General features: G+C 39.6%; 1 protein-coding gene across 4 annotated transcripts in view; it reads left to right on the top strand.

The window, feature by feature from the left end:
- zfhx3 (zinc finger homeobox 3) overlaps positions 1 to 19,518 on the top strand; it is a 172,816-nt gene extending 153,298 nt beyond the window's left edge. For all 4 annotated transcript variants that reach the window (XM_024294816.2, XM_036210299.1, XM_024294815.2 and 1 more), the window contains 5 exons: positions 5,220 to 5,356; positions 5,844 to 6,044; positions 6,302 to 6,425; positions 6,721 to 12,216; positions 12,470 to 19,518. In XM_024294816.2, the coding sequence (XP_024150584.1) occupies positions 5,220 to 5,356; positions 5,844 to 6,044; positions 6,302 to 6,425; positions 6,721 to 12,216; positions 12,470 to 14,202 (7,691 nt within the window). In that variant the 3' untranslated portion in view covers positions 14,203 to 19,518. The remainder of the gene's footprint in view (positions 1 to 5,219; positions 5,357 to 5,843; positions 6,045 to 6,301; positions 6,426 to 6,720; positions 12,217 to 12,469) is intronic.
- Positions 19,519 to 27,222: the final 7,704 nt, after the last annotated feature.

The following is a 27,222-nucleotide window of genomic DNA, read 5'->3' as shown; positions in this document are numbered from 1 at the left end:
AAAAAAAAAAACGGTGTTGTTTGAGAGAGCCTTGGACAACCTGTTATTTTGCAAGGTGTTTCCGCATCCCATTGCCTGATGCTGAGCTGTTTCTAAAGTCAGTCATTAGAATTAGTGAAGTACTTCTTAGCCTTGTCATGTCACTGCCTGAACAGAGTGCAACATTGTTCCTTTACAAATGACAATCACTGTCAGGCAGACAGTAGAAACAGACAGAAAAAAGGGTCCCTCCCTTTTAAAGCCTCTGTCAATCTTATTTTCTCTTTCTTGTTCCAAGACGCTCCTCAGTGTTCATTAAAATCGTTTAAAGATACATCAGCAGCCTTTGTAAGATACATATGTATCTGGCCTGTCATTTCTTGAAATCTGCCTTCATTATTTTTATTTTTTTATTCGCCACTGCTTTGTGCCAGGCATGAAATAATCCAAAAATATTTAAATAACAATAATCAAAAAGCAAAACGATGAATAAAAAATGTATTAATAATTTAAGATAAAAATAATCTCACAGAAAATAAGCCAGAAGAAAACACATTAAGTGTGAAAGTATCATTTTTAAATATTTCAACATATCTTTTGGGTTCATATAGTGACTGGATAACTTTTGGGGTTTCAGCACTTAGAAAGGCCACAAAGGGGTTCAGGTCACCAGCACTTTCCTAACCTTTCTTAAAGCATCTGCTGTATTTATGCCACATTTGAATGTATGGAATGTGGACAGGGAGTATATGCAGGTGGGGAGGGAATGTAGGAGATAGGGGGAGGTGATCAGAAGTTGAAGCAATAGGAAAGGAGAAAAGAAAGGGAATCGTTAATGTGCCTGCAAATGCAGGCATGGTGTGTGCGGCATGAAATGGAAATGGAATTATTTTAAAATTTTAAAGAATATATGATCATTCTTCATAGAGTAAGGTAACATTTGCAGACATTAAGACACTTGCTAAAACCTGATATTTTCTTACTCTACATTCACCAACAGCAAAACTTTACTGTTTTTAAACCTGTATAATGATTCTAAATCAATATTTACTTCAAACCTGGAAGGCTGTGAGTTTAAAGCATGCCTCTCTTCATATTCAGGTGTCCTGGGGGGTAACACAAGTTAATGTGTTTTATTCTGCAGCTTCTGCATGTGATCTGGGTAATGAATGTGATGATTAGCATCCCCTAGACGCACGACTGGGGCATTGCAGTCTGCTCATTTTTTATCTGGCTTCACTTTATTCTGTTAGTTTTTGGCTGTTGCTCATTCAGACGTGAATAATGAATGACTCTCCACATAACAATGCAGATGTGCTGATTTTAATATCAACTCTGCTCACAGCTGAAATTGCATTCTGGGGCTTATTTATAATGAACTTATTGGCGTCAGTGTTTTTGTCACTTCGAACAGTTTTCCGTGCAGCAGTGATTTGTTACTGCTTTTAAAATGTAATTAGCGTGGAATCTATAGACGGAGGAGTGACAGTGCTCACATATTTATGTCACGTCCTCAGTTTGTTTGTCACCCCTCAAAGGAATCAAATTATAATTCCCTTTGCCTTTGAGATAATAGGCCATAAATTGTCCTTGTTTGTGATTCTCCTCCCTGAAAGCTCAGTGTTTGAGTTTTACAACAGGGTTTCTAACAAGCTACAGCTGCAACTGTGTCCTGCAAAGGTGACGAACTTGTATTCCGCTCAGCCCACAGTAGGGCGCATCTTTGTGTCTTATCTTTTTATTTCTCAGTTTGTAAGCTCACCGCTTTACCCCCTTCATATAATAACAGCTTCCCTGTTTAGTCGTACAGAAAAAGTGGTGAACTCTACAACTGTAAGGAATATATTTAGATAATTCTGCTTTTTTAATCTTAGGTTCTATGTTAAAAAAAATCTTTTTTTAATGCAGAGTAATTACCCCAGAGATGTATGTTGAAATGGAGCACTGCCCTTTATTGCTCTGGGCTCTGACACAGGCTGTAGATTAAAAACCTGGAAAGAAATGGGAAAAAAGGGAAGACAATACCCAGGTATTGTTGGCATTAGCACTGAAAGAAAATGAGTTGTAGCACCGGGGGAGTTGAATCATCTCCATATTAATGGCTAGCTTACTGAGGGAATCGAGGTTAGGGTTTTCCACGGCGAAGGAGCGGGAGGTCTCAGCTGTGTGAAGGTGAGAGGTTTGGATGAGCTGGAGATCAGTTGACAAACTTTTAAAAAGTGTAACACCTAACTTTCAAGTTTTACTAAGCATTTCGACTGTCTAACAATCTAAAGTTTTCCTTTTACATGTGTGAAAATTATTGTAATTTCTTCAATTGAGCCCAGACAACAATGAAGGCCTATTTCCCTTCAAAACATCAGTCATCTTTTTCCATCTTCTTCATTCTATTCAACACAATTTCTAACATGTGGAAATCCTTTCTCAAGGACGTGTGAGGGTAGCTGTGATTTTGCACTTCTGAAAGATTTCAGGGGCAGATGACCTGCTGTGGTTAATCCAGCCTTTGCTGTGTCAGTCACTCTGTCCAGCCGCCATCTTTTTCCCCTTGAAAGCACAACAAGGCTGCAAGGATTGCTCTAGAGACTGGTTGACAGCCCCTTTGCAGCCTGAATAATACAGTCCAGCTACAAGAGAGAGACAAGGTGCCATAGTCCAATTCACTTAAGGGACCCGACAGCAGAAAAGCCTATGGTTTACAGAAAATGGGCATGAATTAATTATCACCTATTGTAACTGACTCATAGGTCTTTTCTGTGCTCTCCCTCTGCCTGTAGTACTTTAACATAAAAGCCACCCTGTGTATCTGTCAGAAGATGTTTGGTGTGGATGGAGGCTCTGTGTCTAATGACCAGCAGAAGAGGTTTTGGTTAGGGGCAGGCCTGGAGAAGACATTAGGGACCCCAAAGGGGAGGAAACACAATGGTCATGGCTGTTTCGGACTCAGCCAACTGTAGTGTATTTATATATATATTTGTATGGCTCTGAAAAGTGGATCTAAAGTCATCAAAGGTTAAGTGTTGACAGAAAACTACAGGAGTAATCTCCACTCTGACTACAGAAATGAATGGTCCTAGACAGAACGATAAGAATTCTTCATTAATGTTTAGTCTATTTATAGATCTTTAGAATTTAAATCTTGTTATTTTCTCTTTATGACCTTATTTATTCTTTTTCTAAAATCAAAATGTTGTTTCCAAGCCACAATTTGTTTACCATTGAATACATTTCCTGTGTACTTGATACTTCTAAATAGAAACACCATAGCTTCCTTTTGATGTTATCCAGCCTTTATAGGACATTTTTCTACTCTGACTTTGGCAGTTCATTGTTTCTGCTATGATCCAAAGCTTCGCTCCATCAGGAAATAATGTTTCATTCTCATGAACATCTTGAGATATCACGTGTTTCATAAATGCAGGTTTGTTCTTGCATTGCAGTGTTGAATCTGCAACGTGACGCTATTCCTAATGATCAAAAAAACCTTCTAAAACTCTCTTAATGCTATTTTCTTCTCTTGAGTTTTTTTCTTCCTTCCTTTTTTATTAACCTTGACAGGAAAGAAAAAAAAAGGTTACAGTGGTTAGATGTTAGTCATGGGTCTGGTGATGGTGTTGGGGTGTACTGTTCTTAAGAGAACAGGTTTGATCAGATTTATGGGGTCCTAATTGGCCGTGACGAGTGAGACTGCGCCAAACTAAGCCTCCACAGCTCTCCATCTGTCCTCGCCTCACACATTTTTTCTCTCATCCATACTTAAACATAAAGCACCTGAATGAGGAAACCAGTTTGGGGCCTTTTTACCACAGCTTTCTATTGCTTTGGCATAAACAGCCACTTGTTCCACCTCTCTGGAGCTAATTGAGCAGCTGTGAAAGTACAGTTGTTACACTTATTCTCTTAATCAGGAGGCTAAGAGGATACTTGATGCTTACAGTAATCTGTGCTTGCTTTCTTTTCTGCATTTACACACTTCACAGCTGAGAATGAACCACTCCTTTTTCTCACATTTGATCTCCTTTAGTAGAAGCCGTTTTGTTTCTTAATTTCTCTTCCACTGCACGGAGAGAAGTTAGCCTTTCTTACCTTTTGGAGTTTGATGTTAATTATAGTCAAAGAGCTGTCTTAGAAATAACGAGCTGCTGAATGGAAAATGAAAAGCAGCATTTGCTTGGAGAGTTTCTTTACCATGACGGGCAAGAATGTGTTTGCAATAAAATAATATTAGCACTATTATGCAATTTTGACTTTCTTATTTATAAAATGACACTTTTTCTTCTCTCAAAAAGTGAGACATGAGTTTTGAGGTAGGAGTCTGAAGTGGATGTATTGGTAAGGAAAGAGCCATGACTGAGAGGTTAATGTCAGTGAATGGGAGGTTCCTTTTGTTTAACCTTCTCTTTGTTATTAGTGGATGTGTTTAATAGGATTGACTGTGACTGGACCCTAATGGGGTCTCCTCGGCTGATCCCAGTGTCTCTGGGAGACCTTGCAGGCTGCTCTGTCCGAAGCCAGGTCCCCCACTGGGTAATCAGCTCAGCTCCCCTTGTCCTGATTCAAACTGACATTTTAATGTCTGGAACAGCAGCATGGTCAGCCCTCCTTAACCTGACCCCTTACCACACCACCCCTCCCCTACTAGTGCCCCTCTGTTCTCAATTTAGCCCTCCAGAACTGTACAAATCAAGCTAAATTTAACTCTTTATGGGCTTGTTTAGAGGTTCATGAGACATCTCCTTAAGTTTCACAGTAATCCTTTCCTCCAGTGACAAAATACGGTCCCACTGCAACTCTCTCATTAAGGCTTCATATGGGATCCATTTGTAAGAGAATTTGTAGTTGTCTTCTTATTTTGATGCTATAAAAATGTAAGCTTGAGACCACTTCAGAGGTCAAAGAATAAAGCAAAAACTACAATCCAGCAACAAATTCATGTGATGAAAACACAAACTTTATTTAAATATTATCCACTGTTCTTCTGAGATCTTTTGCCACATTTTGATAATATTTCTGACTCATTGTATTACACTGTAAAATTATAATCTGTATGAACTGGCAAAAATAATGTTTTTGTCCCCAGATGAAGTTTGTATGTTTATGCAATAAAAAATGGTGGATCACAGTATCCACCCTGGCAAATTCTATTAGACAGACTTATGTAAGGTTTAGATAACACATTCCATAGCTCTGTATCCATCTTTTCTTGACATGTTTGCTTTCCCTTCTATTTTTGCATTTAGCTTTATCCAGCCACACAGAACGGCACCTGTCGGACTCACCAAATTCTTCAAAGAGGCCTTCTTCACGGTCAGGAACTTCAGAGAGCGCGCTGTCCTCGAAGCGTCCCAGGACAGCTGAGAAGGGGGCTGCTGAGCAGGTGAGAATTACAGACCACAGAATGTTACTAACAATAGCTTTATTATTTCTTACTCTGCTTTTCTTTTAAACTGATAATTTGATTTAAAAAGTATTTAAATACATAGCTACCAAGCCCTTAAAAGCTTTAATTTTATATACAAAAATGTGCGCCACTCGTTCATCTGCTGACTTTTAAAAAAAATGCAGATTCTGCTTCAACTCTACTCAAAACTAGTTTAGCCCCTTTGCTTTGGTGTGTGTAAGGTGGAAAAATCAATGTTGTATTAGACAGATGAGAGCACTTTGAAGTGGGTGTCAAGACTCTGTGGTGTTCAGTATTACACTCTAGTCTGTGATCAGAGGGATCTGCTCATGGGGAGGGAGCCCCATTCCTGCCCCCTCGTTCCCCCCCTAAAAAAAAAAAAAAAAAAAAAAAAAGCAGGTCCACCAGGCTCACTGCACTCGAGTAAGCCATTGTTTCCTTCTGTCTATCTCTTTCTGTGAAGATGTACCAGTGCCCCTACTGCAAGTTCACCAACACGGATCTGAACCGTCTCAGAATGCACGTGATGACACAGCACTCTGTTCAGCCGATGCTTCGCTGCCCGTTATGCCAGGACATGCTCAACAACAAAATCCACCTGCAGTTTCACCTGACTCATCTCCACAGTGTGGCTCCTGACTGTGTCGACAAGCTGATTGCAACAGTAAGTCATGTTTAGGGAACGTCTAAAGGATGAGGAACTTGCTCTTAATGAACTCCTGCAGTAGTTGCCTAGCTTTTTAAAAATACCCTATAATTCTATAGCTAGTTGACTTTTACTCACTTAACAGGACAATAGAAATACATTACAGCAATAATCAAAATCCGTCTTTTTTATTCAATCCTCTAAACTGAAAATGTACTGCTTTTTTCATTAAATTACATTTTTACATTTGGAATCTGTGTGATCTTTTGTTACAGGTGACAGCTACTGAAGCTTTACCAGCAACTATGTTCATACCTGTGCCCAGTCCAGACAGAGAGTCCCGGAGCACTCCGCAGGCAACAGCCAACTCCAGTATAGAAGATTTAAAGAAGCAAACTGGTTAGTAACTTTTTCTTTGAATTTATCCAATTAGTTTTGATATCTACTATTGTGTTTATTTTATGGAATTTATTTAATAAAAAATAAAACAAATATATATTTTTTTCTTCATTTATAGGTTGATTTGCTAATGTATTTATTAGTACAATTCCATAAAAAAAACATAACATTGATTAATATTGGTTGTTGTTTAAAAATGATACCCAAAGTTTTCAGTGAAATCACAATTAGAATAATTTGAAACAGCTTGATAAAAGCCTCATGACATGTTTTTTCTTTCTTGATTTATTGACAGATGCAGCAGATGCTGATCTGGAGAAGGGGGTGTCCCTCCCCACAGATACTGCTGAAGCTCAAAAAACACCTCTAGAGGATCCACAGTTGGAGGATGCCACTGGATTTCTGTGCTGGAAAAAGGGCTGCAATCAAGTGTTCAAATCCTCAAACTCTCTCCAAATGCACTTCAATGAAGTTCACAACAAAAGATCTCAACTGCCGGTGTCAGATCGGCACGTCTACAAGTATCGTTGTAACCAGTGCAGCCTGGCCTTCAAGACCATAGAGAAACTACAGCTCCATTCGCAGTACCATGTGATAAGAGCGGCTACCATGTGCTGCCTTTGCCAGCGGAGCTTTAGAACTCTGCAGGCCTTGAAGAAGCATTTGGAAACCAGTCACTTGGAACTAAGTGAAGCTGATATCCAGCAATTATATGGAGGATTATTGATGAATGGTGACATTATGGTTTTGGGTGATCCAGCCCTGGGTGAGGAGCATGGAGGTCTGGGAGAAGACGAAAAGGAGGGAGATGACAGTGACCAAGAAGACAAACAAAGTCCAACGGGCAGTGACACCGGCTCACTACAGGAAGACTCTGGATCTGAACCTAAACGCGCCCTGCCGTTCAGAAAGGGGCCCAACTTTACAATGGAAAAGTTCTTGGACCCGTCTCGTCCTTTCAAGTGCACCGTATGCAAAGAATCTTTCACACAAAAGAACATTCTGCTGGTTCACTATAACTCTGTCTCCCATCTTCACAAAGTGAAACGGGCCCTTCAAGAATCTACCACTGGCCAACCTGAACCTACAAGTAGTCCTGACAACAAGCCATTCAAGTGTAGTACATGCAATGTGGCATATAGTCAGAGTTCCACTCTGGAAATCCACATGCGCTCTGTTCTACACCAGACCAAGGCGAGGGCAGCCAAGCTGGAGGCAGCAGGAGGGATTACTAGCTCTGCAAGCACCACTGGTCCAAGCGGTGGAGGGTCCAATATTAGCACTTCAACCCCTAGCCCAAGCCCAGCAAGTAACTCAGCAACTAGCTCTACGAGCCACAGCTCTTCTGCCCCTCAGACAGCTCAGAGTATTCACATGAACCAATCTCATAGCATTGAAAACATTGGGAATTCTTCCTCAACCTGCCGTTCCTCCCCATCAGAAAACCATGAAGCAAAAAAGTCTAAATTTACAGAGATTCTCTCTGCTCGGGGGCAACAGCAACAGCAACAGCTCCAGCAACAGCAGCAATTGGCCCAAGCGCAAGCCCAAGCGCAAGCCCAGCTTCAGCAAGAGCTTCAACAACAAGCGGCACTTCTGCAATCCCAGCTGTTCAATCCAGCACTTTTACAGCATTTTCCAATGCCAACCGATGCGCTTTTACCACTGCAACAGCAGCAGTTGCTGTTTCCTTTCTATATTCCTGGAGCAGAATTTCAGCTCAACCCAGAAATTAACATCAACAATTCAGCACTTGGCCTAACAGGATCTTCCACCTCTTCCCTACTGGAAGACCTAAAGAACTCTGCCCAGCAGGCTCAACAGAGTTGCTTGCAGCAGCAGTTGATGCACCACCACCTGCAGCAGCAACAGCAACAACCACATCAACAACAGAAGCAACAACAGCAGCAGAGTCAGGCACAAGTTCAAGCCCAGATGGGGTTACTACACCAGAGTGCATCCCTCCTCCAGCAGGCTGAAAAGAAACACAAACACATGAATGAAAAGGACAGAGAAATACAAAAGGAAAAGGATACAACAGAAAAACACGAGGACTGTCTAAACAAAGACACTTCAGAAACCAAGTCAAAAGAAAAAAAGGACATTCAGCACATTTCAATAAGTATTAACCAAGACACAGGCTTAATTCCACCAAGGATTGCTTCTGATGCTCGAGGAAATGCAACTAAAGCCTTGCTGGAAAATTTTGGATTTGAGCTAGTGATTCAGTACAATGAAAACAAACAGAAAGCTCAAAAGAAGTCAGCTGTCCCCGCTGGATCAAGTGGTCCAGGAGGAATAACACGAGTGGTGGACCCTATTGAGGGTTTGGAGAAACTGGAATGTGAAACCTGCGGGAAGCTGTTTTCAAACATACTGATTCTGAAGAGTCACCAAGAGCACATCCATCAAGCTTTCTTTCCTTTCCAATCCCTTGAGAGATTTGCTAAGGAGTACAGAGACTATTATGACAAACTCTATCCACTGAGACCTCCTACACCAGAGGCAGCTCCAGCTCCTCCAGCTCCTCCTCCTCCGCCTCCTCCTCAACCGCAAAGAGTTCCTACACCAAATATTCCAGTTTCTGTTGCCTCACTCACACCTCCTACTGTACCAACCTCGCAAGCCCCAGTTCAAATGACCCAAATACCAATGCCGATGGATTTACCCCTCTTCTCACCCCTCATGATGCAACCGATGCCTCTACAATCTTTGTCTTCTCAGCTACCACAATTACAATCAGTTGAGCCTAGCTTGGCATCTGATCTGGCTCAGCTTTACCAACAACAGCTCACACCAGCCATGCTTCATCAACAGAACAAGAGGCCACGTACACGCATTACCGATGACCAGCTCAGGGTTTTGCGACAGTACTTTGACATCAATAACTCCCCAAATGAAGAACAAATTAAAGAAATGGCAGACAAGTCAGGGCTGCCACAAAAAGTTATAAAGCACTGGTTCAGAAACACCCTCTTTAAAGAACGACAGCGCAATAAAGACTCGCCCTACAACTTTAACAATCCACCAACAACAACATTAGAAGACACAAAAATTGATTCAAAACCCCCCTCACCTGAACCTCAGAAGCAAGAAATGTATGGAAGTAAGAGATCATCCCGGACAAGGTTTACAGACTATCAGCTGAGAGTTCTGCAAGACTTCTTTGATGCCAACGCTTACCCAAAAGATGATGAATTTGAACAACTGTCCAACCTTCTGAGCCTCCCCACCCGTGTTATTGTTGTGTGGTTCCAAAATGCTCGCCAGAAAGCCAGAAAGAACTATGAAAATCAAGGTGATGGAGGAAAAGACGGTGAAAGACGAGAACTGTCCAATGACCGATATATCCGCACATCTAATCTGAACTACCAGTGCAAGAAATGTAGTCTGGTTTTTCAGCGGATATTTGATTTAATAAAACACCAAAAAAAGCTTTGTTACAAAGATGAGGACGAGGATGGGCAGTATGACAGTCAAAATGAAGATTCGCTTGATCTTTCCCAAGATTGTTATACCCCTTCAGGCTCTTCTTGTCACACCCCAATGCCTTCGTCCTCAAGTCTGTGTCCACTTCCTCCTTCGACGTCATCATTCTCACACCTCTCATCTACAGAAAAAGAAGAAGCATCACCAGCAACCACCTCAAACCTTTATGATGAAAAGCCCAAGCAGTTACCTGAAATCTGTGCTGATCCAAGGGACACTCAAATGTCTATCAAACAGGAGATTGTACACCAACCCCAGTCTGAGGCACAACTTCACAGATCTCAAAGAGAAGAGAAAATACAAAATGTCTCTAAGTCCATCAAGCATTCATCTCAGTCGTTTTCCCAGCAACAGCAGCAGTCTGGACCCTCAGCACCTCAGACAAGTCAGGCGTCATCTCAAGGTGCTCACATTAGTGTCAATCCACACCTGACCACGGCTACACAACTGGCTCAAGCAATGATTCCTTACCAGTGTGAGCAGTGCAAGATTGGTTTTCCATCATTTGAACACTGGCAGGAACACCAGCAGTTACATTTTCTGTCTGTGCAAAATCAATTCATCCATCCTCAATTCCTTGACCGTCCAATTGACATGTCTTTCATGCTGTTTGATCCCAGTAATCCTCTTCTGGCAAGCCAACTTCTCCCTGGGGCAATGCCGCAGATATCCAGCAGCTCTGCCACCTCTCCATCTACCCCGACCTCGACCATGAACTCACTGAAGAGGAAGCTAGAAGAAAAGGCTAGTACTAGCCCAGGAGAAAACGACAGCACCAACAGTGGGGAAGAGCCACAGAGAGACAAAAGGCTCAGAACCACCATCACACCTGAGCAGCTTGAGATTCTTTATCAAAAGTATTTGTTAGATTCAAACCCCACTCGCAAAATGCTTGACCATATTGCACATGAGGTGGGATTAAAAAAGAGAGTAGTTCAAGTCTGGTTTCAGAATACCAGAGCTCGAGAGAGAAAAGGTCAGTTTAGAGCAGTAGGGCCAGCTCAAGCCCATCGTAGGTGCCCTTTTTGTCGAGCTCTTTTTAAAGCCAAAACTGCCCTTGAAGCTCACATTAGGTCCCGTCACTGGCATGAAGCCAAGCGAGCTGGATACAACCTAACTCTCACTGGTATGTTACCTGAGCAGGAGAGTTTACAAATGAAAATGGATGCCTTGGAGACATCAAATTACTCCCAATTAGTCCCCACTACAAACAGTGATGGACAAAGCTCTTCTATGTCACCAGTCAACAAACATGTGGATCTATCGCCCAGACATCTACTAAGTCCTTCATCCATCAAAGTTGAAGGAATGGAAGACTTTGAGAGTGCAGCAATGTCCTCTGTTAATCTCAGTTTTGATCAGAGCAAACTGGATAATGATGACTGTTCTTCTGTAAACACAGCCATCACAGACACAACGACAGGTGATGAGGCCAATGCCGATAACGACAGTGCTGATCCGAAGCACAGCCAAAACAGTGGAGATTACCTTTCAAAGTCTGGTGGGACAGCCCCCAGTCTTGAAAATGATGACCAGATGTCTTCAGGGCTGGTAAGCCCAGCAACAAGCTATTATGCTAAGGACTATGACAATGAAAATATGATTGACCACAGTGAAACATCCAGCTTGGCTGATCCTTGTTCTCCAAGTCCTGGAGCCTCAGGTACCAGGAGCATTGATAGTGGAGACAGGCCTGGCCAAAAGCGCTTCCGAACTCAGATGACTAACCTTCAGCTGAAAGTTCTAAAGTCCTGTTTTAACGACTACAGGACACCCACTATGCTGGAATGTGAAGTACTTGGTAATGAAATCGGACTTCCAAAGAGAGTCGTTCAGGTGTGGTTTCAAAATGCGCGTGCCAAGGAGAAGAAGGCGAAGCTCAACATGGCCAAGCACTTTGGAATAAATCAGACCTCTTATGAGGGTCCAAAGACCGAATGCTCATTGTGTGGTGTCAAGTACAGTGCTCGTCTGTCTGTTCGTGATCACATATTCTCCCAGCAGCACATCTCTAAGGTGAAGGATACCATCGGGAGCCAGATCGATAAAGAAAAAGAATATTTTGACCCAGCTACCGTTCGCCAACTCATGGCTCAACAAGAAATGGACCGCATTAAGAAGGCCAATGAAGTTTTAGGACTGGCACAACAACAGGCCATGCAGCAACAGGGAATGTTTGATAACCCAGCAATGCAGGCCCTGAATCTGCAGTCAGCCTATCCAAATCTGCAAGGCATTCCACCTGTCCTTTTGCCAGGGGTTGGCAGTCCCTCTCTTTCCAGCTTTAACTCGTCTAACTCAGGTACGCTATTACCTTGCATTTAATTAACTGCTAAGCTTAAAGTTGTAAAATTATGTTTATCTTTATGCTGTTTTTTAATAATCACTGTTTAATTAAAATAGAGATGTTGTAGTAACTTTCATATTTGAAAATGAAAAACACATGCATTTGCAGTAGGTTAAATTATTTGTGTTTATTTAATTAATGCTCACATGACTAAACTTTCAACTTGTTTATAGCTTTAATTTTTTGTGTTTATTTGTAAAAATTCCAGCTTTAACTCCCCCCAAACCTCCAAACCTCCTGAACCTGCCTGGTGCCAGTGTTCCCTCACCAAGTCTGCCCACGTCTGGATTGCCCAACAAGCCTCCACCTTCATCATCTCTTGCAGCATCCAGCCCAGCCCCGACCAACTCATCTGCTTCGCACTCAAGTCCAACTCCCACATCCAACTCCACTTCCTCAACCACTTCATCTGGCTTGCGGTCTGAGCCCCCCAAAGAACGTGAGCCAGAGAGAGGGGTAGAAAAGGAGAAGGGTAAGGAAAAGCCAGAGAAGCCCTCAACACCAAGCTCAGCTGGAAGCACTCCTGCCCCCTCCACTTCTGCTGCCAGTGCCAAAAAGGAGAAACCAGACACAGCTGTTCCTGCCACTTCTATGCCCACACCGGGCATGGAGTATGTGGTTGACCCTGCCCAGCTTCAGGCTCTTCAGGCTGCTTTAGCATCAGATCCTACAGCTATCCTTACAAACCAGTTTTTACCCTACTTCATGCCTGGCTTTTCACCTTACTACACCCCACAAATTCCCGGAGCTCTCCAAGGGGGCTATCTGCAGCCGATGTATGGTATGGAAAGTCTCTTTCCTTACAACCCAGCATTGTCACAAGCACTGATGGGCCTTTCCCCAGGATCTTTACTGCAGCATTACCAGCAATATCAGCAAAGCTTACAGGAGGCACTACAGCAGCAACAACGGCAGCTTCAGCAGATCCAGCAACCCAAGACGGGCCAAACTCTAGTTCCCCCTCAAACCTCGGGGGATCGTAAAGATTCTGCCAAAGATTCAGTTAAAAAAGAGGAGCAAAAGGGCAACCCAGAAAGTGAAACCTCCACATCTTCCTCCTCAACTTCCTCCACCACCTCCCATAAAAAGTTACCCTCTGATCAGAGTGAGATGGATGGCAAAACTTTGGACTACCATCTAGACCAGTACATTGTCCCAAAGGTGCAGTATAAACTGGCATGCCGCAAGTGTCAAGCTGTTTTCACCAAGGAAGAGGCGGCTGTTACCCATGTCAAATCTAACTGTTTCTTTGGTCAGTCTGTGGCAAACCTGCAAGAGATGTTGCTGCGTGTCCCCAGTGGTGTAGGTGTTGGGGCTGGAAGTCTGTATGACTGCTTGGCTTGTGACACTACGTTGGATGGGGAGAAAGCACTCAGTCAACACCTGGAATCGGCATTGCACAAACACAGAACAATCAAAAGATCAGTCAGAAATGCCAAAGAGCACGCTACAAGTTTATTACCTCACTCTTCAGCCTGCTTCCCCAATCCTAACACCACATCTACCTCGCAGTCTGCCACTCATCCCATCAGCAGCCCTCCCTCCCTGCCAACATCCGCCACCATGCCATCCTCTGCTGTTTCCTCGTCCCTGTGTTCCTCTACGGCCCCGCTCAGCACCACAGCTGCTGGTAAATCCTGGTCCCAGGCCTCTTTCTCCAGAGCTCTAGCTGGGAAGTCCAACGCTAGCCCTTTGTCCTTCTCTTTTCCGCCAGTGTCCTCACCTTCAACGGTTACCTCAAGTTCATTGAGCACCTCAGGAGTTCAGACCTCGATACCAACAGACAACTTTACCGACGAGTCTGACTCTGACTGCAGTCAGAAGTCAGCAGACAGGCTGGGCATGACGGCAGAGGAGCCACAACAGCCTGGTTTTGTCAAAGACAGTAACAGTTGTAGTAGTAACCTTGCTAGTGTAGGAACAGACTCCATCAGATTGTAAAAGAGCTTTCAATGATGAACAATATTTAAAAAACACTATAAAATGACAAAAAAAATGACAAATGGAGAAAAAAACATAAAAAGCAGCAATGTTAAAAGTACATTAAAAGTATACAAACCAATTTCAGAAAAAAAAGATGTGTAAAGACTAACTGCAATTCCAAAGCTTGTAACCAAAAATTTTAATGTTAGTGGATTGTTTTCCCATATCAACATGCTGGTTTTCATTTGGTTTTTGTTCTGTTTTGTTCTGTTTTTATTCAACTGAGAGACATGTATACTAATATGTAAGAACAGACAAGGTCAAACTGGTGGAGGATTGATGTACTGTATGGGAATGGACTGCCTCAAAGCTGAAAAATGGCTCAAAAAACATTTTGAAAAAATGTGAGTCAACAAGCTGTCCCTTTGTTTCCTAATAATTTCTACTTAATAGCACAGTCACTAAAAGCCAGTATGTACTGTATGGGAGAATAGTCTATCAATTTTCTTGCTATTTAAGCATTCAGATACCAATGGCTTGCAAAGGTAGAAGAATAATGTAATGTCTATTTAATTCTCAGGTCAACAGCTCGCAGACATTTTTCTTTTACAGAAATTCACGTTTTGTTTTCAAATTTTTTTTTTGCAAATCTTTTTGACTTGATTTAATAACAGAAAGCTTTAAAGTTCAATTCAATTTTAAAAAGGCTATGTTACTGGGCATTCAAAAGGGTGAACAATTTGCTGGTTTTAGCACTAAAAACATTTTTCTCGTGGGGAAATAAAGATCTGGTTCCCGGTTATATCCAGACAAGGGAGAGCATTGCAGACTGACAACAGGCGATTCACAAGATTTTGATATGAAAAAAAAAAATCTGCCCTCTGTATTTATAATAGATATGAGCATTTTTGATGTTAAGTAGGTTGTTACATTGGAAATGAATTTAAGCAGTATGTAGGATGGCAAAAAAGTGTACATTTAGCTTTTGTATTGTCCAGTTCTATGACACTTCATTTGATGTTGTCTTGGTCATTCCGACAGTCTTGATTATGAAGCGGTAATTTATCTACTTTATTTCTGTCTTATTCGTAAATTTGTGAAAATATTCACCCAGTTCCACCTCCTAATTAATTCTTTAAAAGAATTATTTAAAACTTTTGGTATGGCTGATATTATTTTATTTTTGTTTAGGTCAAGCCAAAACAAAAAGTTCCTGGGTGAAATATTGAGAGTTTGACTTTATTTAAATTTTTTTGTTACCTTTGTGCACTTATATCTATCTGACTCTATTTTGTCGTCACTCTTTTTGTTTCTCTTCACGCACTTATTTTTCTCAGCTCTCCTGTGTTTGGAGACCTGTGTAAAACACAAGCAGGTCTCTTTCATGCAGGAAGCGTACAATCTTTATTTTCATTTTGACCTTTTTTTGTCATACATGAAAATGAAAAAGAATACTAATAATAATTCTCACGCTTTAAGACAAAAGAAAATCCAAAGACTAAACACTTTCACCATTGGTGCATAAAGATGAGAAAAGAGGCTTCTTTATACTTGAGAATTTGTTGCTGTTTTTAGACGAAAGGAAACAAAGTTGTTAAAGAGAAAGAACGCATTAGAGTTGCCGTTTCTGCTTCTTTGCAAGCAAACAGGTGGCTTTTTTACGTAAACCAAAAACCAAAAAGGGCCCTTGTCCTTGCATTGTGGAGTAGCACCGTTACAGAGCCATTGCAGTTTGTAAAATAGAGGTTATTAATCTTTGTTTGACTTTTGTCACACTTTAGTGTCCATCATTTTTTTTTAAGAAAATGTATAAGGTCTGGTCTTCAAGGACATACATTTTGCTGCTAATGTAGAATTAAAAATAAAAAAGGAAACATAGTTGCATGCTCATTTTGCTTTTGGCTAAGCTTTAACTAAAACAAACAATAAACCAATTTCTTGCCTCTGCAACACCTTTTTTTTCTTGTTGCAAAAACGGAACTTTGAAGACTGTGAATATATGTTCCAAAGGACATTTTGCTGATTTTCTTTTGAACAGACCAATGTTTAAAGCCAATGATCTATAATATTTGTAAAAAAAAAAAAAATAACTGCATTCCAAATATCACTATGAATTTTTTCTTAAGCAAGGACTGATTTTATTTGACTGCTTTTAATTGTCACAATCTATTATTTTCTTATTATTTTAGGTGACTGTAAACTGTTGTGTAATATTTTTTTTTTTGCATCGTTTGCTGAACAAAGTGACCTCTATATGTCATTTTGTTCTGGCTTTGAGCTTTGCTAAAAATCCCTCCATCCAGTCAAGGTTGTTGCTCACTTGTTAAGCAAGTAACAGTTGTTACCAAAAAATGTATATAATACATCTGGTACTGACACATCTCATGGGTTTGGTGACGTTTATGCCAGTTAACCAACAAATAGTCTCAGAGAGAATAAATGGTTGTTTTGCTGAGGTGGTGTCATGCCCTTTACTGGGAGGTCTGCCAGTGACTTGTCACATGTGTCTGCAGGGTGCCGCTTCCACATGTAGATGACTAGTTTTTTTCATTGTTATCTTCATTCCAAAGCATTATTTATTAAAGAAAAGCATTTTTTTTCTTGGTTTAAAAGATGTCTCTTGTTTCCAACAGCATGCTTTCGTATCCAAAGAAGTCTTCTACTTCATCATGCTGCCATGAAAATGTTCTCTCCCTAATCAAAATCAAGAAATCTTTAAATTTGTAAAGAAAAAAAAAATCGTTTAATCCCGATGTAGTAAATATATTTGCCCTAATAATTATGAGGCACAAACTGTCCAAAAATATAAACATGTTACTTCTTATAGGAAAGTGTGATTTGGTGTTAAATCCAAAATTTACTCTTAAAAGTCAGTAGATCTTGTCTGCATCTTAGTAATTCTGATGTACAAGTCCCCTAAATACTGCCTGTGTACTTTTTAGTTTATGGAATTATAAAGTTATGATTTCTCTTTTTTTATTGCATTTTCTCAGTCGTCAACTAACGTTGAACCTGTGTTGCTTCTTTGCATTAAAGCCTTTTGTATGTTTTTAAAATCATAAATTGACACTAGCTTTAATTTAATTTGTTCAAGCTCCAACTCAAGAGCAAAAAGAAAAGAGGGTTATTTTTAATTATTATTATTATGTTGTTTACCCAGATTTTCTGTCTTATGTTTAATCAGAGCCAGCATCAATTCATTTTTGTTACCCACAAAACTGGGTTAACTTTATGAAAAACATGAAATTAATTATCCCTAATGAAAATAATGACCCTTGAGCGCTGAGCAGTTTAGAATCTAAAGATGTGAACGCGACTTAAGCTTTACACAAAAAGACAAAGATTTATGCCCCACATAAATTGATGAATTTAAATGTGGCATACGGTGGTTTTGTGGATGTTTACATCCCCCGTTTTACATTGGGATACTTGACTTTATTAGACATTTAGAAGAGGGAGTGTAAATGACAAGTGTTGCTGTAAAGGTCATCTTCTGCCCACTGTGAGACGAACGCATACCTGTACACAATTATAGATATATTTAAAAGCAAGACATCTTTTTTTTATTTGTTTTGTGTGTGTATGTATGTGTCATTGATATGAGGAAAGAATGAAAATAATTTTAAAAAAGAAAAAAAAAAAAAACTCTGGAAAGCTTTGAGATTTTGTGAGGAGAATGCCACAGGCTGTGGGCACACCAAAACGGCACGGGTGCCGGGAGCAGGCTCAAAACAGCTTTAAAACCCACCTCCTTATATAATAACTGACAACTCCATAATGGAAATGGACTCTGGAACCAATGGACATGTGTGACAAGCAGAGGAAAGTTGTTAGAGAAAACGGAACTTAAGTGGCTCCAGCTGCCTCTTTCTCCTATATGTTTTTTTTTTTTTTTTCTCCAGCTCTGCCTTAGCGTCTTTTCTTTGATGGACATTTTCCAAATTTGAGGACCGGATGGACAGAGATGTGTGCTTCATTTCTTTCTTTTCATGTTGTTACCACTTCATTTCCTTAAGCTTCTCTTTGGTTAACAAGTGTATTTCTCCAGTCAAATAGCAGCTCACCTTTCTCTGTGTTGGCCACATGATCTAGATAGAGATTAATAACATGGAGAAAGGATGGATTCTCATTGCTGTTGTTCTTTAGGAGGCAGTCACTCTAAAAAAAAAGCGTATTAACCAAAATTACCAACCAAACTAACAACCAAACAAACATTTGCTCCAACTTCAAAGATGAACTGTTACTTGGAGCACTCTGTTCCTTTTGTGACTTCTGGTGCCACAAGGTTTTATTTTTATGCTATGGTTTTTGTTTTCTTGAATTACTCCTTTGAGCCTCATAAGCATGGCTCTGTGGCTCCAGGCAGCCCATCTGAGGGTAGAAAAAACAGCCTTGCAATGTACAAAAAAGAGCAAGTTAAACCAAAAATGTTGTTCTTGATGTCTTTTCTATACTGTAGTCTTGTTAGCTTTTTTGTTACTGTAATTATATGAAGATTTCCAAACTGTACCAAATTACATGGAAACTAACATACATACAACCACATGGAACTTCAGACTTTTAAAGAAACTTTTGTCACAAAAACCTTGTTGTCCTAGTTAAGTTGATTGTAGATGGTAATTGAATATACTCCTTTGAAAATATTTCATCAAGTATGTTTCTTGCTCATTGTGATACATTAAAAAAAGTATGAGCATACGCTGCACTGGTTTGGACTACTTCTTGACTGTTGTGATGCTTGAGATTTTTTTTTTTAAACAGAGTCAAACCTATTCACGATGACATAAGAGCTCAAACAGCTTTCTCTTCTACAGGTTTGGACATTTTTTTATACTCCAGGAACATGTTTAGTTATGATTTTATTCTTTGTTCTCATTTGTTCACACAACAGTAAATGTGCACTGCAGATTATTTCTTTACGTCACCAAGTAATTTTAAGACGTACGTTTTGCTCTGAAAGTTCAATAATTTAAGAAGAAATTCCCCTTCTTGAGCTATCGTCTTGAAACAGGTATGGTGGCTGCTAAAGGACATAGCACATACGAGGGACAATGGGAAAGCATAAAGGAAAATGCATTCTGCAAGTAAGATTAATAACCTGCATGGTGGTCAGTGGGGTCATTATTAAAAGGAGAATCACAGATTTAATAAGTGTGGGAGGCTTTCTGTGTAGACTTTGCATGTTCTTTCTGTTCTGAAGATTTTTATTCAGGGACTCTGTTTTCTCATCACAATCCATGAAACATGCAGGATTAAGCAGGTAGAGATGAAGATAATTAATATATCACCGTGGCAACGAGTTGGGCATTGTTCAGTGATCTTAAAAAAAAAAAATCTGCAGAAATTACATTAATTTTGCCTTTCAATTATAAATATTCATTTAGGTGTTTTTTTATGGATGATTCAGTATGGATCTTAGTTTTAAACTTAATAGTTTCTAAAAAAAAGTGTTACATGACTCCTTTAACATGTTATCAGCTGTATTTCTGGAGGTGTCATCAGTCAAACCTGTCAGGTCTTTTTGACCAACAATCACTTCTTTATGTCCTAGTATCACATTAGACCTAAAACTAGTTTAATTTCTTCACTACAGAAAGCTATATTTGGTATTTCATTTACTTTATTCTAGATCCATTGGGAAAATAGTGAAGATTAAGGTAAGTGACATGTGAAACAAAAAAGTGAGAGTGCTATTAATTTAAAAAAGCTTTTTTCTTCGACTTATGTGATACTTTCTGCAACAAATTTAGAATTTTATTCACATATAACGTCACAAAATCCTTAATTTATTAAAATTTTAGTAGACAACTGGCTGACAGAGAAGAAAGAGCCTCAGTTGACCTGTTGCAGTCCCAATGTGTCAACAACAATTAACAGCACTGGCTGTTAACAGCACTGCAAGTGTTGTTAAATAATAATAGATCTTAGTTTTTTGTTTTTTTTTTCTAATTAATAAAAAGTGACCTCGTCAGCTTCCTTCATCACCTGAAGTTCTTCCTGCTCATGTGTTACATTAACACCAGCGGTGAAGGTTGTTAGTGTGCCAGTTTAATTATTACATGTTAAGCAACAACTGTGAACTTGCTATTAATTTGAATGTGCTGCTAATATACTTAGAAGCTCAGGGACTTAGCTTTGAAACGACATATTTTAATACTAATGATTTTAAACGACTGTATGCGTTTGAGCGGGATTGCAAAACTATTTCTCAAATGTTTTTATGCCCGTTTTGATAGCTTAACTCCTGATGCGATGAACCAGATAGTTGTACGTTGCGCTTTCTCTTGTATCAAACTTCCAAACTAAATCTGGAGTACAGAACATCCTGTGGCGAGCAGCAACAGGCATGATTCATTGGCCACGTTGAGCTAATTAACACGCAAGTGCACATCCCGAATGAATTAAAAGCATTCTAATCCAATCAGCGTGAAAGGCAAGGCCGTTTCCTTCACAGGTCTGGACCAGATGGCACTCTCACTCAGAAGCTGCAGTGAAGCAGGCCCGGCCCAGTCACAAAGTGTGAAATTGGGTTAGCGCCTGAGTCTAAAGGACAGCCGTGGGCTATGGGAGCAACCAAAACCCAATGTGCCCTGGCCTAAAGGTACACGGCCACCGTGCCAATCTTTGGCGCCATTTTTAATTATGACTCTCAATGCACCTCACTGACTCACTCATTTTAGACAAACATGCAGCTTACAGGTCCTGAAAGCCTAATGCTTAATTCATCAACTTTGTACAGTATTGGAAAAGCTGCAGTAAGCCTACTGGAAACATAATATAGTCAGACACATCTGTTTCCACTTGCTGTCACTTGAATAGCTTGAAAAAGTTACTATGTAATAACATTTATACGACTGTTTGGATGAGTTAAGGTAATCTGACATGATCCGGTACCACAACAAATGTGTTCCCCCAGATGACAATGCAAATCAGACCAAAACGCACAACATCGGGTCAAAGGAGCTATAGCTCTCGGGCTAGGATGCTGTCACAGAGAAGTCATTTTAAAACTGCAGTGCTTTTAGAGGCAGAATGATGGCCTCTGGAAAAAAGAGTTTCAGCAGATGTGCTTCTAGTGTACAAGATAGGAAGAAGTGATCTTTAGTGACAAAAACATTTATTATCCACAAAAGTAAGACAGAAAGTGCCAAATTATTAAGACTCCAAACGTGATGGTGTAATCCTTGTAGTGCTTCCCAGAGGTTCTTCAGAAGGTTCACTTTCATTTCCCAAGAAGGGCTTCGTCTGTTCATAATTTTCTCTTCTTTGTCTTTTATTTAGTAAGCTCCACTTTACAACTAAATACAAACTAGCAAAAAAATTCAAAACAAAGCAAGAAAATCAAACCATCTGACATATTTATATAGTTCAAATTAAGTTTAGACTAATAAAGTCCAGTTTGGACCAAACTCTTTTACTATTTATTTTCAGTAATTTTGCATGGAATTGGAAAAGTTTGCTGCACATCTTCTCACAAATAACATGCTCCGTGTGATAGCTTTGAGGAGTGATTCCTCTTGAACAGAAAGAAACCTCCAGCTAAAAAAAAGATCTGTTACAATATAGATATATATGCACCAGACTGTCAGTCTCCTATTATTTACTTTGGAATGTTTGTATTGAAAAAAGTTTACTCCAACCATTTGAATTTAAAAAAAAAAGCTCAATAAAGTAGCTGCTTTACTAATAAGAATCGTTGAGTTCTAACCCCCTCCCCCTAAACACAGACTTATTATTTACGAAAACAAAAGCATAGACATCAAAAAGTGTTTGACATCAGGCTGTAACTTTTGGTTTAAAGTTGGACTTTAGCTCTGAAAACAATGGAAACAGGATTCCTTCTGAAACCAGCCCCCAGAGGCCTATTGAGGAACTGCAACATTTAGCAGTTCTAGGTTTAATTCAGTTTAAAAAGCAGAAAATGAGGTAAGGAGGACATACTTGATTTGACCAGTTGGGGTTTAGAGATAAGAAAGAGAAAATCAGATGACAGGAGAAAAAGTAAAATGACTCATTAACATCTTAGAGTAATGGGTATACGCTAAAGAGGGAGAGTCAAATTTTAAATTCAATTTTTCAACAAATTAATCTTAGTTTTTACATTCACTAAGAACCCTACATATTAAATTTGAAATACATTTAAACTTAAAACATGCAAAAAAAAATTTAAATATGGACTCAGAATTTTTTTATTATTATTATTTTTTAAGGATCTTTAAGCGAATCCTGTCTCTGAAAGACTCCATCTGAAAGCTTTATTTGCATTTTCCCTCACTTGCATATTTAAATTCTATTTGTAGAATTAGATGTAAAGTGCTATGGAGTGCATTGACATTTAAGCTACTTGACATGTGTTCACAGCAAATGTGATAAATGGAAATACCACCTTTACAAAAAAACAAACAAACAAGAAAAAAGCCATGGAACTGAACAAATGTGCACATCCATGCATTACACTTTGTGAAATAACAGAAATAATCAAAAAAAAAAAAAAAAAACTGACTGCAATTGATTAAACTTACTACATTCGTTTCTATCAGTGTCTGGGTGAAGTAATGATTCAGATTTAAAGGGAAACCAAACTAATTTAATATGAGGGAAACCAAAGGTAAACCTTTTGTGAAGGATCAAAAAAAATTGTAATGGCTCAAACAGTTTAAATGTGGATTTTATTTAATGAAATTATGCCCTCATCTCTTTGATTCTACAGAACTTATTATTTTTTTAATCACACACAGATAAGATACCAACACTTCTGAACTGGGAAGGTTAAGCAGTGTCTGTACCAAGAAATCTGCCGGTTTTGTGGCATTTTTTCTCGAAATGGAGAACATGCATATATAGAAAATTAATCTAAAATTAAAATTTCTGAGTATTTCTTTTTTCAAATCATTGTGAATGAAAAGCAGACACATTGGAAAAGGTTGTGTGACATACAAGTTACCACGGCAAACCACAATTTCCCTGCTCTGCTCCATTCTGATACATTCACTTGCAGACAAATAGATCCATGAAGGTCTTTCTTTTCCTCGTCTGAGCTGGAATCTGGAAGAAAACTGGACAGCTGGACAGAATATTGCTTGCCATTTTTGTTGCTTCAAACCAACATAATCCCAATAAAAAGACCACTGGGAATGCTTTAGCAATTGATCAAAAGATGATTTAAGTGGGAATTTAGAAGAGTAACGATTTTTCAGGAAGGGCATTTCTTCTGCATAAAATGTAATACTGAATCACTTTAGCGACAAATTCAGAGCAGTCAAAAGATGACCATTGTATAGACGGAAGAGAAACACTATAAACAATTTGTTATCCAACAGGTTTAACAGTTGAAGCATTCTATTGCTAACCAACAAGATCTGATTCACGCTGACAAAAGTGTGGAAGCCAGTTTGGCAGATCACAACCTCGCCAAAGCTTTCTTTTCTCCTAAACACATGATCAGGTGTCGCCATTTCCATCGCACCTTCTGGTTCTGCTTAAAGGTAAATAAAGGCCATCAGAAGAACTCTGACCAAAACTGAGCCAGAATGAGGCCTGACAGGCAGGAATATTAGCCTGTGAAGGCAGTCAGTAATTGAATGATCGCCTTCCCCCCTACATATAATGAAGAGAATATGTGCTGGGAATGCATTTGTCCTTCTATATCCTTCATCTATCCTTTGCACACACCCCCTCGCTCCCTTTTTTACCCCTTAATAAATCATTTGTGGGGGCAGAAATGAGGGATAATTTTACTTCACTTCAAAGTACTTCTCGTAGTGTCATTTCTGTAACCTCAAAGTGATGATGCGTTATAAAAGCTTCAAGTGAGCTCTGCCCAGGAGTGTTTTGCCTTGAAATAAGGCTGTGCTGATAGTGTCGTGAGAGAGTAAGCTGAAGTACATGAGAGATCAATTATCACACCTCATTTTGTTCTCATATGCAAAATTGTAATGGGCAAACCATGTCAGTCGTGAACCATCAGGTGGTGTATCATCTCTCCATAAATGTATTTCACAGTCTGAAGGGGTCTGTAAAATCCCTTCAACAGTTAAAAAGCTGAAGGGAAGGAATTTGGCTTCCTCTTGATCTGCCTTCAAATGTCCCCTGTGAACAGGTTTTAAGAGTAATAAAACATCAGGGTAAACCCAACACACAGCATGATTTCACCGCACACTTGTAAACACCATTTTCGAATACAAGTTTAGAAAAAAAAAACATCTGCAAACTTCACATGTTTGTCAGCAAACAATGAAAGTATTGTGTCTCCTCGCCTGTCCCGTTGAGACGAGAGGACTTGTGCCACAAAGGAAGGCTGTGTTTCAGCACGGGTGATGTTGCCGGGGGAAGCGTGGGGCACAGCTTTGAGATGCAGCTTCATATTTCGCCAAGTTCTGGAGAGAATGTCAACTTTGTGAAGGATTTTTAATGCGGTAATTGCTTCGAGACTTGCTCCTATTAATACCGCCGTGCCTTTGTCTTTTAAGAGCTTTAAACAAAATCAGTTGTAGTGTACTGCAGCTGGAATGCTTGTCAGATTGAGCCCTGACCCTGGGCCGGCTGCAATAATGATGGGAAGATGAAAGAGCCAGGCCCATTCCCAGGCTGCCCAGTTAGGGGTTGTAAGCCTGTGAAATGGAGACATAATGGATTCCAGGTGTGCTGTGGATGTCTGAGACCATCCTCAGTCAGTCTGAGAGCTCCGCTCAGTGAGAGGGAGGGCACATTACTGCTGAAACTCAGCCAGTCGCAGCTAGCTCCTTCAATTCCCCACATTTTCTCTACATTTTCAGCTTATGCTTAAATATGCTTAAATCGAAAAGATGAAATGATTCTCTTTTTATAGAAATGAACTGTTGGATTAACCATCAAAGTTTAAGTCTGCTTTATAATTAGCAAGAAAGTTAGCAACATGCGATTTAACACCAACAATTTCATTCTTCTCTAAGCCTGTTTCACTTTTCCGCTTTGTGTGAGGTCAGTACATGTTACGTGGTTAATGAGCTGAAAGGCAGAATGTAGTTATCACTTTTTAAAGTGTAAATTCAAAAGGTATCATTTTAACATGAGATTATTTAACAACACCTGGATTTACAATAGGCAGAAAAGTCCTAATAAAATGCTAATGACATGACACTGACTCCCAATCTTGGCCCCGCACATCCTTTGCACCTCATTTGATCCGTCAGAATAACATTTACAGAGTTAAATTATATATATTTTTTAAGAGGAAAATTTGGGTTGAGAGGTGCCCCTCTGTAGGATCATGTTCGTCCTCCTGCTCTTTCCTGCTAGCTAGTTACACCACCCACAGTTTACTGTATCGCTTAAGCAGTTTGTTGCACTAAAGTTCTTCTATTTGTGAATCATAGCCAATTAATCTGCAACACGCTGCCTCAAAGACCACCCCACCCCCCGCACAAACCCACTCACAAGAGTGCAGACGGGGTTATTTCTCTGCTTCGCCTCTGTCCGTTAGTCTGGGTTCATATCACTGCCTCCCTTGAAGGGACATGACACTCCCGCAAACTCAAGCCAAGGTCACTGGAAAGCCTCTCCAAACTCTTGGCCCGTACTGCTGCGTGAAAGTAATAAGGGCATCATTTAAATGCTGCAGTTATCAAACTCACATAACAAACGGCGGGCAATCTTCCCACAGTGCACTCGCTCTCTCTTTCCTTTCCTTGATATATTAATTTTTGTCCAAACGTCCCCACTTGACTACTGTAATGAGGTATGATGTATTGAGCCTTAGCTGTTGCCATGGAGACAGCAGTCCCTTCCTACTTGTCATTACAGCACAAACAAGAGCTGGCATCTAATGTCATTCCAGTCAACATGAGGGAGAGAAATGAGGAAGGGGAACTGTTGGATCCCTGACTACGTCTCCTCTGTTTGGATTGGTTTGTGTGTGGATTGTGCGGTTTGGGCTGCGAGCTGTAGGCCAGTGTACTCTGCAGGATCTTTGTTTGGTCGTGCAGCAAGGGTGAGGAACACTCACTGTTGTCTTTGTATGCTTCTATTCATCTGCTTTGATGTTGGCCTGCAAATGGAAATAGGTGACTGGATATGACCAAATAATCACCCGTCTGAAACCCAGTACACACTTTGCAATTTCCCGTTGTCCCAGATAAAAGGTGACCCGTGAAAAAAAAAAAAATCATAGTGGTGTCTTTCATCAGAGCTAAAAAGGATAGTTTTCTGCTTTTTCTCTTCAATTTCATCCTCTACCTTAAGTAGGAAAAAGGTGATAACTAAGGTAATATTTTGAAGCAATCTATTGCTCGTCTTGGAAGAGCAATTTTAGTATCAAAGAGTAAAGTTTTACTGTGTGATACTTCTTCTTTAATGACTTGTGTTTTTGTAAATTTAGTTAGTAGTCTAGTTTTGGTTTTAACTCAAAAATATGTATGAATTAAATTAAACTTTACTGATTAAATGAACTCACTCAATTTAAATCAAGTTGTACTTACTTCTGTTACACTGGAATTTCTTAACTTAGATTGTTTGTATTGAATGACACACAACTTCATTTATTTAAAGATCCATTGCATGAAATCTTAAAATTGAAATTTCTGAGGATTTCTTCATTCAAACTGTTGTGAATCAGGACCAGGTGAAATAACGAAGCTTGAAAAGGAGCAAATTTATGATGTAGCTTTAGAATTGTGGGTTTCTCTGCACTAACAGTCACGACTACAACTTTAAAGTGAATTTCTAATGAGCTACTGCTGCTCTGCAGAAACTATGTCCTAGAAAATGACAGGTTTTTACGACATTTGTCAAACATTCATAATCATAATTAAAAAAAAAACACAGAAAAATTTTACAGTAGATTAAAATATTATTTGTTTGGGACTTAAAATCAATTAGATTAGTTTAAGCAGAAGAAAATTAAATTAAGTGATTTATACCAAATTTTAGAACATTGAACTTAACCTAAGCATGTTTTTAAATGACACTATATAATTTTCACTTAAAAGCACATATATAAAGCAAAGCAGGCCCACTCGTACTGTGTGAACGGTGGAGTGACACAGTAAACTTCTAAGATGG

This window comes from Oryzias melastigma, linkage group LG3, assembly GCF_002922805.2.
Source record: "Oryzias melastigma strain HK-1 linkage group LG3, ASM292280v2, whole genome shotgun sequence".
In the NCBI taxonomy this organism is placed as follows: Eukaryota; Metazoa; Chordata; class Actinopteri; order Beloniformes; family Adrianichthyidae; genus Oryzias; species Oryzias melastigma.
The sequence above is the reverse complement of the archived record's forward strand: the minus strand, read 5'-3'. Positions and strand labels throughout refer to the sequence as shown.